Source organism: Monoraphidium neglectum, assembly GCF_000611645.1.
Source record: "Monoraphidium neglectum strain SAG 48.87 unplaced genomic scaffold scaffold00371, whole genome shotgun sequence".
Classification (NCBI taxonomy): Eukaryota; Viridiplantae; Chlorophyta; class Chlorophyceae; order Sphaeropleales; family Selenastraceae; genus Monoraphidium; species Monoraphidium neglectum.
Window position 1 is genome coordinate 13,278 of NW_014013257.1, and position 16,679 is coordinate 29,956.

Below are 16,679 nucleotides of genomic sequence, written 5' to 3' on the forward strand. Positions count from 1 at the left end.
ATACAAGGAAGGGAGGGAGGGTGTGTTGGCAGGGGCTCGCAGGGCAGGGGTTGGGAGCGGGGACTTGCAGGGGTGTTGTGGGGGTTGTTTGAGCATCGCAGGATTAAGTGCAAGGAGTGTGGAATCAGGGGTTTGGGGCGCACGGGTGCGTGCCGGCACGGGGACGCTGGTGGACCAATACGAAGCTCAGACTTGCAGCCACATGATCAAACGTTTTCAACCAACAGTAGTACCCTGGCCTCGTAGACAACACAATGCAGGGAGCAGGCAGTAGCAGAGGCGATGGGCGATGGCAACCGGGCGCAGCCAGCGGCCGCGGCGGTGAGCAGCAGCGCATGCTGTGTATCAAGGGGGTGCCCGCTCGCCTTCTCGTACGCCTGGAAGCGCGGCGAGTTGCGGCGGAAGTCGTCCTCGGACAGGTGCTCGGGCGGCGGCATGGCGCCTGCGGGGGCCCATGCATAGAAGGAGGGATCGCGGGACGCCATGGTCAAATCAATCCTAACCCTGATTTTCACCCCGATGATTATCCAGATGTTGTTTTTAGGCCACCCACAGATGCGCCTACCCGTAAGGAAGCCGGCGCCAAGGGGCGAGTATACAACGATTCCAATGCCCAGCTTGCAGCAGACCGGGATGATGTCATCCTTTGAGGGGGGGTGAAGGAGGGGGGGCGGCAGGGGTTTTGAGGTTGTGGGGGGACTTGCAGCAGGGTCACTTGGGGACGAGGGGCTGTGTGTGATTGAGAGAGCGGGGGCATGCCAATGGGTGCACTAATTGAGGGAGAATGCCTGTGGCGCTGGGATCCAGTGCGGACAAGCCTTGTCCGCACAACAAGCCTTGGGGAGCGCAACGGTTGTACCCACTGCGTCAACCCTTTGATGTCTCCCATGCAAGGATAGCAGCAGCAACAGCAGCAGAGGAAGCTGTGCTGCAACCGTTGATGGAAAGTCGGCAAGCGGCTCTTTAGGTTGCAGGCATGGTATGAACAAAGGGTGGCAGCTGCCAGTGGTGTTGCTGAGCTAGCTAGCGGCGAGTACTGGCGTGCAAGTGTTGTATACCCCCATTCTTCACACATTTGTTTGAGGGATTTCACGATAGCCGTTGGCACGGTCCTTATAGTGCATAGGGCTGCACACATGCTCGCAACATGCAAGGTGTTTTGTGCAGACCACTTGCTTGTTTAGCCCCCTTCCACCACAATATGGGCATTTAGCAACTTGCTGCACATTTAGTCACAGCCGCAAGTGGGCTTGCAACAATGAACATGGCAGCGATGACGGCACGCTTTGTGTAATCTCAGGTGCACCATGACAGGGTGGCATCACCAGGCTTGGCACCAGCAGCACAGCAGCCATAGAAGCACCATGAAAGCGCATGCGCCGCCCAGCCGCAGGGCAGGTATGTATACAACACAGACCCCTGTTGTTTCCCGTTGTAAACAACCGTCCGTTGTTTCTCGTTGTAAACAACGTTGTATACAAGTCGTGTAATACAACGAGGATTCCCATGTATCAGTTGTATTGTTCTGCACGTTGTATACACCGAGGTATACAACGGGATGTTTTTTTGAGACGAGGGGCAGACGGGGGCCGCGTGAAACAGTGAGGGCGTGCGCGGGTGGGCCAGTCAGATGGAGGCCACACAGGACGCTGAATGGCGGGGGCTCGTCGGGGATGAAGGGCTTCGAGCAAGGGAGAGCAGAAATTGGTGTGGGGCCCCACGATTCAGGGTTTAGGGTTTAAGGTTAAGGTGGGCCCCTGGGGCCATGCATGCAAGGGCCGCGTCTTCAAGGCAACAAAAGGCGGATGACTGAATGGGTTGGCGTGCGGTTAGGTGGGCCAGGCAGGGAGCAATGGAGAGGAAGGGGATGAAGGAACGGCCTTAATCAAAAGAGAGGCTTCCGGCAGCAAGATGCTCAGTAAAGTGAGGCCTGCAATGCAAGGACGTCACGCAGGGATGCGATTGGAAACAGACAGCCACAGCACATCATCAAATGGTCTGAGCCTGGGTAAGCACACCTCCACGTCTCGGGTCCAGAGGGACCACTCCAGCTGCACCGCGCTGAGGGGCGTCACCGCGTGGGCCGCGCGTATGTCATCCGGTGACGCCTCGCTGATGCCCACGTGGCGTACCTTGCCCTCCGCCTGCAGCGCCTGGGGTGGGCGGCGGTGGGGCGACGGTTGCGTAGTGGATGTTGGTGGCTGATCGATGCAGTCGATCATATATGTGGGTTCATGTGTGATGAGTAATTGCGCGGGTTTGCAGCAGATGCACAAGGTATTTGACCGGGAGATTGGCAAGGTGTGGAGGGAGCTCATCAGCTGCTCCAAGGCAAGACCAGGCAGAACGAAGCGCCTGCAACGGTGCGTCGTAAAAACGCATGTTGACAGTAGGGCGTGCTCATCCAAACACATGACTCCATCAGCAGGATTCCCCTGCAGCTGCAAACCTTCATCTCTGCAAACGTCTCGACCACTGGGGTTTTTGGGTCCACCCTGGCAGGGGCCCGGATGGGGATGCGGGCGTTGTTGAGGGTGGCGCGCGCGGCGGCCTGAAACATGCCTGGGCGCCCGATGCGGTCGCCGCCCGTGCGCTGCCGTCGCTACTGAGGCGACGCCACCCACCAGAAAACCCGTGTTGAACGCCCGGCCTCAGCACACGAGGTGAGGAAGAGACAGAGAAGCGATGTCAGAAGGGCTTATGAAAAGGTACTAGATATTCGAAATGGTTGCTAAGGCCCAACTCTTCTGCTTTTGTCTTAGGCCGCCAGCCCACCTGTGGAGGTAGTAAAGATCGATTGTCTCGATGCCCAGGCGCTTCAGGGACGCCTCGCACGCCGCGCGCACGTGGGCGCGGCTGCCGTTGAGCGAGCGGCTGCCGTCTTGCCTGGGTGGGGGCATAAGATATACGATGGTGTCCAACAGGCTCATGCTGAGGGGGCGCTTGTGTGTGCCTAGCAGGGTGTACCTGGCAAGCATGATCACTGCAGTCTTCAAAAGCTGCACTCAGGTCCCAGCACAAAGGATCCGCCCCGGGAATTGTTGGCGGCAGCAGCAGCATCGGCGACGGCCGCGGAAGATTCGGGCCCGCCGGTCGACGGCATGCGCAATGCTGGAGCGGCCGCAGCTACGCAGCAGGAAGGGAGGCTAGGCTGCAAGGGAGGGATGAGGCACAGCCCCACCTTGCAGGCGCACGCAAAGCGTCAGGAGACGGGCAATCTGCTCTTCAACCGGCCGACTGCGCGGGCCGACGCACATCACAGCCCAAATGTTGCCATGACTCGAGATGCGCTTTTGCAGTGAATTGCGCGGAGTCGGCACCAGCAGCGACTGCATGTGTCGCCAAGCAAAGGTAGCAGATGCCAGGAGCTCCCAGGCGTACGCACCCGAGTATGATGCCGCACTTTGTGGCGATCGTGTACTGATCCCGCCGACCCTTGATGGCGCGGCCCACCAGCTCCTAGGGGCCGGGGCGCGGCGGTGGGCAGGGTTGAGGAGAGCAAGGCAGGCAGGATGGAAGACGGTTCGCAGTGGTGGGGTGGCAGAATGGAGCGATAAGGGAAAGGATCTGAAGGGGCCGAAGAAAGTGGCAGCACAGGGGCCGGCGGTGGACTTGGGGGCGAAGGCAGTGGGCCAGGGGAAGGCGCCGTCCTCGCCGCCCCCCGATGACGTCATCACAGGGCGCCTGTGCGGCCCGAGCAGGGCTGCTGAGGGCAGGCGTGCCCTGCTGACACGCCCTCCCGCGCCTGCAAAACAGGGTGCTGGTCAGCAGCCCGGTCAACGGCAGCGCCGGCCTGGGGGGCCGCGCAAGCTCCCTGCTAATCTTAATTCAAACACCCACGCACACTTCGCCCTATTTGCTCACTCGGCTTGCTTGGCCGGCTGGCATTGAGCCCCCCTGGAACCTGCTGGCCCCAACATCCATCGGCCAGTACTGCCCCCACCCCTTACGCCCCTCCCCCACCTGCCCACCTCGTTTGTGAAGGGGCCGTACATGTCACTTGTGTCCAGCAGCGTCACCCCCAGCTCCAGTGCCCGGTGGATGACGGCCAGCGCCGCGCCCTCCTCTGTGGGGCTACCGTAGGCAAACGACAGCCTCATGCAGCCCAGCCCCAGGGCAGAGACCTGCAGGCCCTAAGGTTAGATTTGATTGCGTTGTGAGAGGGTTGAGGTTTTATGCAGGTCCAATGGGTTTGCTTCGGCCTGTGGACTGGCAGTCATGATTACGGCAAAGATTCTGCATGGCGGTATCGTCGACTCAGCGGTCGTAAAGCTGTGGGCTGCAGGTCAGCAGGGTTTATTGTCATCAGCACTGGGAAGGCTCTGTGGTGGGGCGGGATGAAATTCAGGCTCTTCGACCCAAAGATTGGCGTTCCTGTGTGACGGCCATCTGCTGAGGCTACTTGCGGGGCTGGCGGCGCTGGCGGGGGCGCCGGTGGCGACGACGTCGGCCGCTGCGGGGCGATTCGAGGGGACGCCGGCTGCAATGCGCCTGCGCGTGGCCACTTAGCGCGCCTGGTGGGAGGAGGCACACTGAATTTTTTCTGGCTCGTTGCTGCTGCAAGTGGGGCTCCAGCAAGCAAGGAGGCGAGATGCTGCTTTGGGAAGCCCCACCTGCTTGCCAAGGGCTCGTTTGGGCACGACAGGAAATGCCATCTTGGTCTGTTGCTGTCGAAGGGTGGTGGTGTGGTCAGGGTGCACTTGCCACGCGCGGGATCAAAGTGACTCCTATTCCAGGCATTGACAAGGGAGGAGGGAGGTGGAGGTGAGTTCAGGCTTGGGGTGCCGTGCCCATCACGGCCGCTTGGGTTCATGGGTGCCGCCGCATTGCCCTGCCACCATCACGGACACCGGGCTGAAGCCACTGCTAGACGCTGTAACCTTACGGTCACAAGTCGTTTTGCCACACCGGAGCGCGCTGGATTCCCGCGAAATTGCAAGCACTGGAGATCTTTCTGGTGCACCCCCTCTCGGATGTGCGAATCGATTGATGACTGCCTTTATCACGACACATTGGTAGTCTGGTGTGTAGCAGCAGCTGCATGCCTCGTGTGCCGGGCGCGTTCGTCATCAACGGTGGACGGACGCAGTGACCACGTGCTGATGTCATCCAAGACGTAAACAATACACTACAACATAACAGATCTTTCATGTTGCGCTCCACGAGCCGACTCGCCCGCTAAAAGCGACAAAGCGGCCAACCAACACCAAACACTGATGATGCAGACAGCCGGCTGTAAACTGAGAGCAATTGTGAGGTGTGGCCCGCAGCTAGGAGTGGTGCCCTGGCAGTAAGGTGAAGCCCAGCAGTCGAATGGGTGTCCACAGGTACGAGCGAGCGCTGCGTGCCCAGGCTGCTGTTGCGCGCTGGTCCACTTTGCCCCTCGGCCTGCTGATTGACACGCCGCCTGCAGCCCCTGCTCAAAGCCCCACAGGGTGGATCCCAACACCCTGGTCGCCAATGCTTGCAGCAATGGAAGGGGGTGGCACGTTGAGTGGAGGGGTGTCCTCCACTTGCGTCGCACGCGAGGCACCTCGGACTCGATTGGGGACCTGGAAGACTGCTTCAAAGCAGGCAACCATGGCCTTTACTGTATTTGATGCAATTGGCCCTGGCATACACCAGCGACACAATGGCACAGTTGTTACATGTGCGCAGTGCAACCCCTCCAGCCAACCAATATGCTATTTTCAAGTTTCCATTTGCTACCTATCACTTGCGACCATAGTGGTATGTCATGCCTGCAGGTTGTCATGCCGGGGGGGGGGACAGTGAAGGGGTGATCAGGCCGCAAAACGCCTGCCGGCATCCTTGAAATATTATTCTACAATACATTATTTCAGGTGAAGCATGTAGCCCTGAATCCTCTGAACTTGATTTTGAACCCATTGCAATGCGGGCAACAAGCGCGGCATGGCTTCCCCGCTGGTGTGGGCTGCAGCCTGCGTCGCATGGGCATAACACAGCATGCAGCAAGTAAGGTTGCAGCGGGCCCTCCCAGCCCATGAACCCACTCTTCATGTCTGGGTAGCGGTCACCCTGCACCTCCGCCCCCAGCCCATCCAGTGCCGCCAGGTCAGCGGAGGTGAGCTCCACGGCCAAGGCACCCACGTTCTCCTCCAGACGCGCCACCTGCAGGGTTTGACCAAGAGATTCGACGTGTTTGACCGCTTTTGACCGGGGTGATTCTCCTGCAGTCGTCAGCCAAGGGGTTGACAGCTGGTGCCAGCATGAAGTGCAATGCGCAGTGGCTTCACAGTGCATTGAGAAGGATGATCGAATCCTCTACAATGCGCTGTAAACTTACTGCGCATGAACGACGTCCATTTATAGGCATTTATTTTTTCTCCAGGCTGGACTTTTCCTTCCCTGAATTGCAAGACATCCGCATGCCCACGCCCCCCAGCCAGGCACGGCATGCACAGCCGTGCACAGCCGTGCCCAGTCATCCCCCTGTGTGGGGCATGCCTGGGCCCGGCTTCTGCCGCACCTGCAATCCCCCCAGCAACAGGCGCCTGCCTTGGCCATGCAACACCAGCCGCGCATGCTCACGGCCTTTCACGGGCACGTCACTGCCCCATGCTGCGCCCCCCACCGACCATCCAACCCCAACCCCCAAACCCCAAACCCCAAACCCTAAACCCTCACACACAAACACCCTCAGCAGTTCAGGGCACGCCCACCTTGGTGGTGCCGGGGATGGGGACGACGTCACTGCCCCGGGAGATGACCCAGGCCAGCGCCAGCTGCGCGGGGGTGCAGCCCTTGGCGGCCGCCACACCCTTGATTTTCTCCACCAGGGCCATGTTCTGGGGGTTTGAGGGTTGAGGGAGACCGGCACGCAGGGTGCAAATTGGGAGGCACATGCAGGGAGGGCGGAGGGGGGGTGTGCATGGTGAGTATTGCTCACAGTTGTTTGAGCGTCATACGAGTGCATGGGACGAATGCGGAATGAGGGATTCGGGGCGTATGGGTGCACTGATGGACCAAGACAAAGATCAGGTTTGCACACACGCAGAGTACTTTTGGGAGGCGAAATTGATACCCTCAGGACCAAGCAATGCAGGCGGGAGAAACATGCAGGCGGGAGAAACATGCAAGAGCGGTCCGCAGTGGCAAGCGGCTGTAGCAAGTGGCAGCTGCAATCTACGGCAGCGCCTGTCATGCATGCGCCCGCTCGCCTTCTCGTACTCCTTGAATCGCGGCTGGTTGCGACGGAAGTCGTTTTCAGGCAGCTGCTCGGGCGGCGGCATGGCGCCTGCGGGCGCCGGCGCATGGAGCACAGGGGAAGTGTCCGGAGGGTTGTACCTGGTTAGCCACAGATACGGGCGACGGCGTGACGCTGACCATCCTAATCCTGATCCTGATTCTGATATTTTCCCGGTCACTATTCCAAGCATTTTGACCCAACCACAGACGGGCGCACCCGTGAGGAAACCGCGACCGAGGGGTGAGTAGGCTACAATTCCAATGCCCAGCTCGCGGCAGACCGGGATGATGTCATCCTTGGGGGGGAGGGGTGAAGGAGGGGGCGAAAGGGAGGAGTTGCGGATGATGTTGCACCGCGCAAACACACGGCAGATGCACCTGCACGTGCGCGCGCGCACGCACACACGCATGCGCACGCACGCACACACACATGCACCGACACACACTAACACGAGCGGCACCAAACACGTGCACACACACACGCACGCAGGCCAGGGCATTCTTACAATGTGACCACCCATGTAACAGGACAGCGGTTTACGATCGTGATCAACATTCCATGAAGTCCATGTGAAGGTGCACTGCCGCGCACCTCCACGTCTCGGGACCAGAGGGACCACTCCAGCTGCACCGCGCTCAGGGGCGTCACCGCGTGGGCCGCGCGTATGTCATCGGGTGACGCCTCGCTGATGCCCACGTGGCGCACCTTGCCCTCAGCCTGCAGGGCCTGCGGTGGGGCGGCGGTGGATCGCGGTTGGTTGGGTGGTTGGTGATGGCGGCTGATCGATGCGGTTTTTCAGGTGCGCGGGTTGCTTGTGATGATGAACAAATTAGTACGCAAGCTCACAGCTGACTGAGTCTTTGGCAAGGCGATTTGCAAGCTAAGGAGGAAGGTGCTCCACACATTGGAGCAATCACAGGCCGTATGAAGGGCCTGCAATGTTGCGCTGTGAAGGCGCATGTCAGCGGTAATGCGTGCTCATTGAACCATGTGACCAGACACAGATGGACCCTCAGCCGTCCGCCCACCTTCATCTCTGCAAAAGTCTCGGCCACAGGAGTGTTCGGGTCCACCCTGGCATGGTTGAGGCACGCGGTGCGATCAGCATCAGGCCCAAGGGGACGCCGCCTGCTGCCAAGACACCCGACGCGCTCGCTGGCTGTGCGCAGCTGTTGCGCTGGTGGTGGCACAACCCATCAAAAACCCCAAGTCCCACACCCATCATCGTGGCGTGAGGTGAGGTGGGGGCCAGAGGAGCAAGCATTCAAAAGGGCTTGGAGAAAGGTACCGACATCATGATCGAATTGCTGAGTGCCCAACTCGTTTACAACATCAGGCCTCCAACCCACCTGTGCAGATAGTAGAGATCGATGGTGTCGATGCCCAGGCGCTTCAGGGACGCCTCGCACGCCGCGCGCACGTAGGCGCGGCTGCCGTCGAAATAACGGCTGCCATCTTTCCTGTGGGGGGGCAGAAGGGGTGCAACGGTTTCGAGGCTTGGGGGTGGCGCAGGCGAGGGGCGCGCGTGGGCAGCCGTCCACGGCGCCAGTAGCCGCTCCAACAGCCGCTCAATGGGAGGTCCCGTCAGCACACTTTTAATTACACACGCAAAGCGCCAGGCGAGGGGTCGGCAGCATCGGTGGCTGCAGGGAGACGAGTATGAAAGAGAGGGCCGGGGTGGGGCTACGCGATGCCGACGCACGCGAATCGCAAGGGTGCGCGGCGCCTGCCCTGCGGCCGGCCAGCTGTGCAGGTCGGCGGGCATCAAACCCAGAACGCAGGAACGACCCAGACCCTGCCTTGGCTTGAGGTGCTTTTTGCATGGAATGGCGGGTCATAAGCGTCGGCAGCGGCTGCAAGCGGCGCCATGCACGGGGGGCAGCTGCCAGGAGCTCCCAGGCGCACGCACCCGAATACGATGCCGCACTTTGTGGCGATCGTGTACTGGTCTCGCCGCCCCTTGATGGCGCGGCCCACCAGCTCCTGAGGGAGGGGGCGCGGTGGCGGGCGCGGACGGAGCGAAAAGGGGGTGATATGCAGGGGCCGACGAAAGCGCCAGCACAGGGCCGGCGGATGGCGATGGACTTGGGACGCCGCCACCCTCTGGGCCCTTGATGACGTCAGCGCAGATGGCGATGTTTGGGCCGCACAGCGTTTCCCCCTGTGCGGCCCAAACAGAGGGCAGCTGAGGACAGCAGTGCCACACAGGCACGCAGTCCTGCTCCCTGCACCCCCAAAATGCTGCGCCCGCCTGCGGCTGCGCAGGCTCTGGCGGCCTCTTTGAATACTGATCGCCAGTCCTGCATGTTTCAAACGCTTGCCCGCCTGGCTTTTGTGACCAACCGGCACCAAGCCCCTCAGCTCCGTCCAACAACATCGGTCACGCTGGCGCAGACACCACGCCCCTCGAACCCTCGACCCCTCGACCCCTCGACCCCACCCCCGCCCACCTCGTTTGTGAAGGGGCCGTAGACGTCACTGGTGTCCAGCAGCGTCACCCCCAGCTCCAGCGCGCGGTGGATGACGGCCAGCGCCGCGCCCTCCTCTGTGGGGGCCCCGTAGAAGGCCGACAGCCCCATGCAGCCCAGCCCCAGGGCGGAGACCTCCAAGCCCTGGGGTTTTGTATGTTTTGGGGTGGGGAGCGGGTGGTTTGAATGTGGGGCCAGTCGTTGGGTTGGCTTGGGCCTGTTCACTGGGGGTCGTGAGAGTGTATGAACTGTGGAAGGGACCTCGGGGGCCTTCAGGGGAGGGATGAGGCGCAGGGATGATGAAGGATTAGCCCTCTGTGTAGGAGGGCATCTGCTGAGGGTGGGTGCGGGGTAACTGACCCAGGGACGCGTGCAGCGGCGCCGCCTGCAGCAGCCGACGCGAGGGGACGACGCCGACAGCTGCGATGCGCCTGCGGTGCGGCCAGTGAACAGCACGCGTGGCGCGACGAGCCCTGCTGCAACTTTGGGCTTGTCGCTGCTGCAAGTGGGGTTCTGCAAGCAATGAGGCAGGATGCTGCTCTGGCGAACCCCACCTGCTTGCCGAGGGTGCGCTTGGGCACGGCAGGAAAGGCCATCTTGGCGTTCAAGGGCGGTGTTGATAGTTGTGTACCTGCCAAGAGCAGGATCAAGCGAAGTCTTGTTGCAGGCATGGAAAGGGGAAGAGTGAGGCGGAGGAAAGTCAAGGCTTGGGGTGTTGTGCGCATCACGGCCGCTGCGGTGGCGCCGCTGTCCCCCGCAACGAGCACGGACATGATGCTGCCACCACTGGTAGGCGCTGCTGAACTTACAATCCAAGTTCTTTTTGCCACACCGGAGCGTGCTGAACGCTGGCAGACTAAGATCGCAGGTACCGTGCTCGAGATCTTGGTAGCGCACCAACCCTCACATGTGTGGACTGATCAAAAATGTTGTCTCCACTATATGTATGGCGTCTAGTGTAACATCTAGTTTGTAGTACCGTAGCAGCTGCGTCCATCGTGTGCCGGGTGCGTTCGTCACCGTGATGATCACTTGACGGACGCAGTCACCGCGCGCTGATGTCACCCAAAACAAAAACTAGACATACAAGTCGGATAAGGTTGCAAGTAGCGCTCCATGGGCTGAAACACCCGCTATGAGCCACACAGCGGATAACCAACATCAAAAACCGGTGACCTGCTGCAGCGCATCAGCACTTGCATGATCAGATTGCACTCTTGCAGCCTGGTGCGGTCTGCAGCTAGGAGGGGTTCACTGGCAGCCATGAATATCATAAGCTGTAAATACTGGTGCTGAGTGCCCACACAGCCCAACAAGAGGCCGCCTTCCCAATTACAGTCAACACTGCGACCCAGCTGGATGACTGCCAAGCAATGTCAGCACAGAACCTTGCTAAGACTCCACCTGACCCGTGCACCGCTCGTGCAACCATTCATACCCTTGTTTAATTGTAAGCACAGTATCTCCAAATCGCCATCCGCGTGCACAGCGGTGCCCTACCATATCATGAGACCAACCTCGGCCGCGTGCACACATATCTTGGACGCCAACTCAACTGCCCTCGGACTCCGTCGACTCATTTCTTCGCTTGAACCCTCGCTCCAACCTGCGGCGCTCCAACTTTCACATCCCCTTGTCCGCTTTGATTGCTGGCCCGCATTTTCCCAAGCCTGCTTGGCCCGCTCGCACCACGCCGCCGCCCCCGACCAACCTCGGATGCCTCTGTGCCTGCTCGTGCACGCCTCACCGCCAGCATGTTTCTGATGCGGCGCAACAGCAAGGGCACCGCGGGCCCTCAGCACCAGCACGCCAGCTTGGGCGCCGCCGCGCTGCTGTTCGTCGCCCTGGGGTTGGCCTCTCTATTTTTTTGCAACCTCCGGGCCAGCAAAGGCACGGGCAGCAGTGTCGGGGGAGGCACTCGCAGGGGGAAGGGGGCCAGCGCGAGCGACGCAGAGCTCATTGAGTGGGTCAGAAATAGCGGCGGCGAGGTGCGTGCATACGTGGCATTGAATTGGTAACGTCGGGCCTCCCTTGATCGGATTTTTTGCGTCCCGGAGACACACCGCATTGCTGCCCGCATGTAGGGAGGATGGGAATTGGGCGGCCCGCGAGCCTGGCTTCTGCAGTACCAGCCGGCAGCAGGGCAGCAGGCGCGCGGCGGCAGTCATCCTCCGGGAGGCTGCTGCCGGCGAGGCGGCCCGGCCACCCAACCAGGCGCTGCCGGGCCAGGTGACCAGCAGGCACCAGATCACCCACTCGCTCCCTCACAACCTCGCCCCCTCCTCCCCTCCCCGGGGCCGTTTCCTTGCCCAAACCATCATGGCCTCGCAGGTCAATGTGAATGTGATGACGAGCGGCGGGCTGCGCGGCATGTATGCTGCCAAGGACATCGCCGCAAAAGGGGACTTGCTGATCAAGGTGCCCATGAGCCTCGCCCTCTGGTGGGTGTCAGCGAGGCTCACTGCTTGCTGGCTGCGGATGGCCGTCATGCCATGACATCCAGTGGACGCGGCATCCTATCAGGCCGCCCAGGGCCCCTCACCTCCTCGCCGCCAAAGCCACTGAAAACTGCAGCTAGCGTGCCACACGGAGTGCCTTGCAGTGTCACCCATGCAACACAACCAACCAACCTCCTCGGAACCTTCAGATGGTCATCCGATCAGAGTCTGTGCCGGCCTGTACACATGCACGGAAGTATATATGTACGTGCTCCACATACCTTCTGCAGGTTTCCCGTGTATACTGACAAATCGTACCCAGAGATCGGCGCCATCATCCTGCGAGCGGCGTCGGAGCCGGGCGGCCGCCACCAGCGGTGGCTGTCTGGCCTGCCAACACTGAGGCCGGGGTCGACCGCGGTTTCTCTCGGCAGCTTCCCCAGTGACTACCTCCATCTGCTGGGGTCGACAGACATGGTGGGCCCGCCACGCATGACGGGGATGGGTGGGTGATTTGATGCGAGTTGGCGTGCTGAGGGCATGTAGAGAGTCGCCGGCGCCGCTCCCAAACGTGCGATCAAAACCGTTGCAGGCCGACTACATTTTAGACGGCCAGGCAAAGGTAGCCCAGTATTGGTGAGGCCAAGGCCTGCGGCTGCAGGGGCAGCGCTGTCCTGGCTGCGCGGACGGCAGCAGAAATTTGCATGCCATTGTCGCTCAGCTGCATGCATAAGTACGTGTGTGCATGTGTCCTGCGCGCCAAGTTGTCACGCGCGTTGAGGGCCCCGGACTGTGGGGCTCCGCCCACTTGCCCGCCTGACAGCTGGGCAGGTGCGTTGCCCGGTATTGGGCCCTGCGCTCGTGCCGGCAGCGTTGCTGCCGGCTCCCTCGTTGGCTCTGTGACGCGCATGGGTAATGTGAAATGAAGATGCATGTGGCGTGCATGCACCAGCCACGCCGTGACAGCTGTCAGTCCGGGCGCCCAACGCCCAGGGGCGCTGGCTGGGCGCGACAAAGTCCTCTCAACCCCGCAGCGGGTCGCTCCTCCTTTTGGCTGTGCGTACGCTCCAGACAAATGCAGCGTGTGCGGGCCGCATCGACGAACCCCGCCGCCGCAGGGCGAGCAACGGGGCGCGGCTGGTGCAGGAGGGGTTCTCCCTTCAAGACCTCGGGGCTGCGGTCGTCACCCACTCCACGCGCTCCTTCAAGGCCAGCCACAGGGGGCGGTACGACACGGCGATGGTGCCCGTCCTTGAGCTGGCAAACCACGCAAATAATTGCTCGACAACGTGAGGCGCTGGGGCGGGGCGAAGTACACACAGAGCTGCCGCGCGCGAGCCTCGCCTCGCGCGACTGCGGCCGCCGTTTTTGGCTTTGCTGCACACGCGTGCAGGCAGGCGGCACGGCGGGCAGTGGTCACCGGCCGCGACCAAGCGCCAGTGTCTGCACCACTGCCAGCAGCACGGCAGAGGCGGGATGGGCGCCGCGCGAGCGCCGCTGTCGCCGCAGATGTGAGGACCGCCGCAAATGTCTGGATGGCCGGCAGGGCACCAGGAACACCTGCACTGCTGCTTTTTAGGCCCTCTGATCAGCGACAGCGATGCAGTCACATGATGAGTTTCTTCTCATCTACAGTATCTCTGCGTGTCTCTATCAGGTATGAGCTGCGGCCCTGCGACATGGACCTGGGGGTGGGGGACCGCCTCTCGCGCGCAGACATGCGGCGCTGTATCAATGCGACCGGTGAGTGGATGAGGACGATGTGGGCCCATGGCAGGGTGTGCCTCCGCCCTTGGAGGGGACTCCTGCCCCCTCGGAGGGGCGCGCGGCAGCAGGGCTGGTCATTGGCCGCGGGAAGGGCAAAGCAGAAGCGTGCGGCCGTCATGGGCGGGAGCGCTTGGGGCGAGCTGCTTTAAACCAACCAACCAACCAACCAACCAACCAACGAACCAACCAACCAACCAACCAACCAACCAACCAACCAACCCACCGTCCAACCGACCGACACATCACCTGATGGCTGCTTCAATCAGAGCGCGACCAGCTGTGCTTCTTCTTCCGGGCCGGGGGGCCCATGAGGGCAGGCCAGGAGGTCTGCCTGCGGTACCACCATCTCGCACCCGACGACGTGGGTAAAGGGGCCCAGCGGGCGTGCTTCCTGTCCCAGGGCTGTGTTACTTTTTGCGGCAGCGCCTCGCGTGCTGCTACAATACTAGATAAACCCCTGCTCTTGCAGCTTGCCCCCCCCCCTACATACGCAACCTCAACCCCAGCCCCTGTTGCTCACACCTCTTTGATATCATTCCATGCATGATACCCTCAGCAGCGTTAGCCCCCAAACTGAAATTGATACACACCATCACTGGCTGAATCTGTCGGACAGACAGCCAGTTGGTTGGCACACAGCAAGACTTGTATCTGTCGACCCTGCTGACGTGCGTGCGTGCAGGCCCTCTTCCAGTACGGCTTCTTAGCGGCGCCAGAGCCGGCCGACGGCGCGCCCCCGCCCCTGTCGCGCATGGACACCGCGGGCTTCAAATTCGAGAACGCCGATCAGGTGCCCTGGCTCGAGCCGCCGCCCTTCGACGGTGGGTGACGGGGGGTGCATCAGGCCGTGGGCTGCCGCCACGGGGCCCTTTCCCCCCATGGTTTTGGGGGCAGAATTATTTCGAGCCGCGCACCTTTCTGTTTTGACAACGGCCGGACGGCGGAGTCGAGGTCACACATTACGATGCGGCGTTTTCGATTTGAGGGCTGTCCACAAGCGTCACCCGCGGCTGCTCCTGACCTGCGGCTGCAGAGCCTGTCAGTCCCCTTGCGTCCGCTGCCCCCCAAAAAAGGTCCCACGCGCAACCCTCGCCGCCCCCAGGCCCGCCAGAGGCACTGAGGGCCGAGCGCGTCCGGGTTCGCCGGTTGATATCGCGCATCGAGGACGCCGCCGCCGCCGCGGCGTCGACGCCGCTGGCGCCGTCAGACGCCGACGGCTCAGTTTTGCAGGCGGTTCGCGGCCTCAACCGCCAGAGGCTGCGGGCCCTGAGGGCGGAGGAGGGGCGGCTTGGGAGGCGGATTGAGGCGCTGGCTGGGAGCCGCGTGACGGCGTGAAAGGATGACAGCGACATCTATCTGTGCGCGCTCTGCTGTGGCGGGGGTGGAGGCAGCAGGCGTGGGGTGATGCGGGTGTGGGGGTCATGGCTGGCTGGGCATTGCTACTAAAGGCAGGGCACATCCTTTCTCGTTTGATAAATCCAAGGGATATGTGCTGCTGCCTTTGACTGCTTTGACATACTGTTGTTGCCGCACTCACATGATACTCTGCTTGCTCGCTGCGCTGACCAAGTCAGCAGCAGGAGCGGCGTCAACCAGCCGGGAGACGATGGAGTGACACGCCGCTGGCACCTCCACGATACCGGTAGCGCGCTGTACAGTTATTGAACGTAATATATGTATCTGTGGCATACAAACCTAGAAACTGCAGCTTTTGATCCGTTTAGGCCGCTCTGTTGACGGCGAGACCACGATCTGGCCTCCTGCTGCAAGGATGAACGCTGTATACAAATATTCGTATCGCTGTCTTAGAAACGTCGCAGTATCGCACGTGCCTGTGAGGCGCGCAGTGATCCGGCCCAGACTTGCAAACACCGCCGCAGCGGCGCCAAAGCCCGACCTGGATGCGGAACTGGAGAAGCAGCTGGATGAGATCCTTAGGGAGATAGATCCGGATGGCCTTGTGGTGCGAAGGCGCTCGGGTGTGGTTGCAGCGGCCGCCACATCACATGCTGCACCGGTGCATGCGGGGTACGACAACACGCAGACCGCAAGAAACAAGCCGTTCGTCGCTTACCTCGGTACCAATGTCCACATAGCGCACTGTTCATGCCTATACCATACAACACAATCCAGGACGACGCCGAGGAGCTAGCTATGCTGGAGGGGCGCATAGACGATGACGACCGCGCAGAGAGCGGCGCCGCGGCCTCCACCAGCGGCGCCGCGTCCGCCGCCGCCCCCAGGGGCCGCCCGCGCGGCCCGCCCCTGCCGCCGCACGTGCTTGAGCAGCAGCAGGAGGAGCGGATGCGGCGGCAGCAAGAGGCGGAGGTGCAGGGCGACAGCGCCCTCGTCGATCTAGAAGGCCTGCCCGAAGGCACCAAGCTGGTGAGCGTGAGACGGTCTAAACGTCACCCTCTTCGCGTGAACCCCAGCGATTTGCCTGCGCAGCCCTGCATGCGCATGCGTCGCTTGCATGCGCTCCCGGGAGACCCGCATGGCTGTGATAAGTGGAGAGACACCCCTGTTCAGCTCCGCGCAAGGCGGCAGCCGACCCAGAGCCGCCGTCGCCTTTCTCGGCCCGCGTCGGATCCCGCTTGGGTCCCTGTGGGTTGGGACATCCTCCGCTAAGCACAGCGAGCGTTCGGCGCGGCCGCGGGCGCGCCGCTGTGTGTGACACACGAACGCGAATCCGCAGACCCTGGGGGAGCAGCGGCGCAAGGGGGCGGTGCTGATGGAATTACTGAGGGCGGGCGCCAATCTGGATGAGCAGATCGCCAAATTCAGGTGGGTTTGTTG

General features: G+C 61.7%; 2 protein-coding genes across 2 annotated transcripts in view; both read right to left on the reverse strand.

Annotated features, from left to right (window-relative positions):
* The window catches only part of MNEG_3064 (hypothetical protein), a gene marked incomplete at both ends in the record, with an annotated part of 6,130 nt that extends 1,475 nt beyond the window's left edge, over positions 1–4,655 (reverse strand). The window contains 9 exons of the mRNA XM_014048461.1: positions 234–442; positions 566–644; positions 2,019–2,153; positions 2,450–2,495; positions 2,776–2,886; positions 3,386–3,459; positions 3,972–4,133; positions 4,403–4,453; positions 4,614–4,655. Of these exons, the coding sequence (XP_013903915.1) occupies positions 234–442; positions 566–644; positions 2,019–2,153; positions 2,450–2,495; positions 2,776–2,886; positions 3,386–3,459; positions 3,972–4,133; positions 4,403–4,453; positions 4,614–4,655 (909 nt within the window). The remainder of the gene's footprint in view (positions 1–233; positions 443–565; positions 645–2,018; positions 2,154–2,449; positions 2,496–2,775; positions 2,887–3,385; positions 3,460–3,971; positions 4,134–4,402; positions 4,454–4,613) is intronic.
* A 1,057-nt stretch (positions 4,656–5,712) lies between these two features.
* Positions 5,713–10,274, reverse strand: MNEG_3065 (hypothetical protein; the record flags this gene model as incomplete). The annotated part of the gene is made up of 11 exons (XM_014048462.1): positions 5,713–5,741; positions 6,015–6,132; positions 6,684–6,809; positions 7,419–7,505; positions 7,802–7,936; positions 8,239–8,284; positions 8,560–8,670; positions 9,120–9,193; positions 9,661–9,822; positions 10,078–10,191; positions 10,233–10,274. The coding sequence occupies 11 exons, from the start codon at positions 10,272–10,274 to the stop codon at positions 5,713–5,715; spliced, it is 1,044 nt and encodes a 347-aa protein (XP_013903916.1).
* Positions 10,275–16,679: the final 6,405 nt, after the last annotated feature.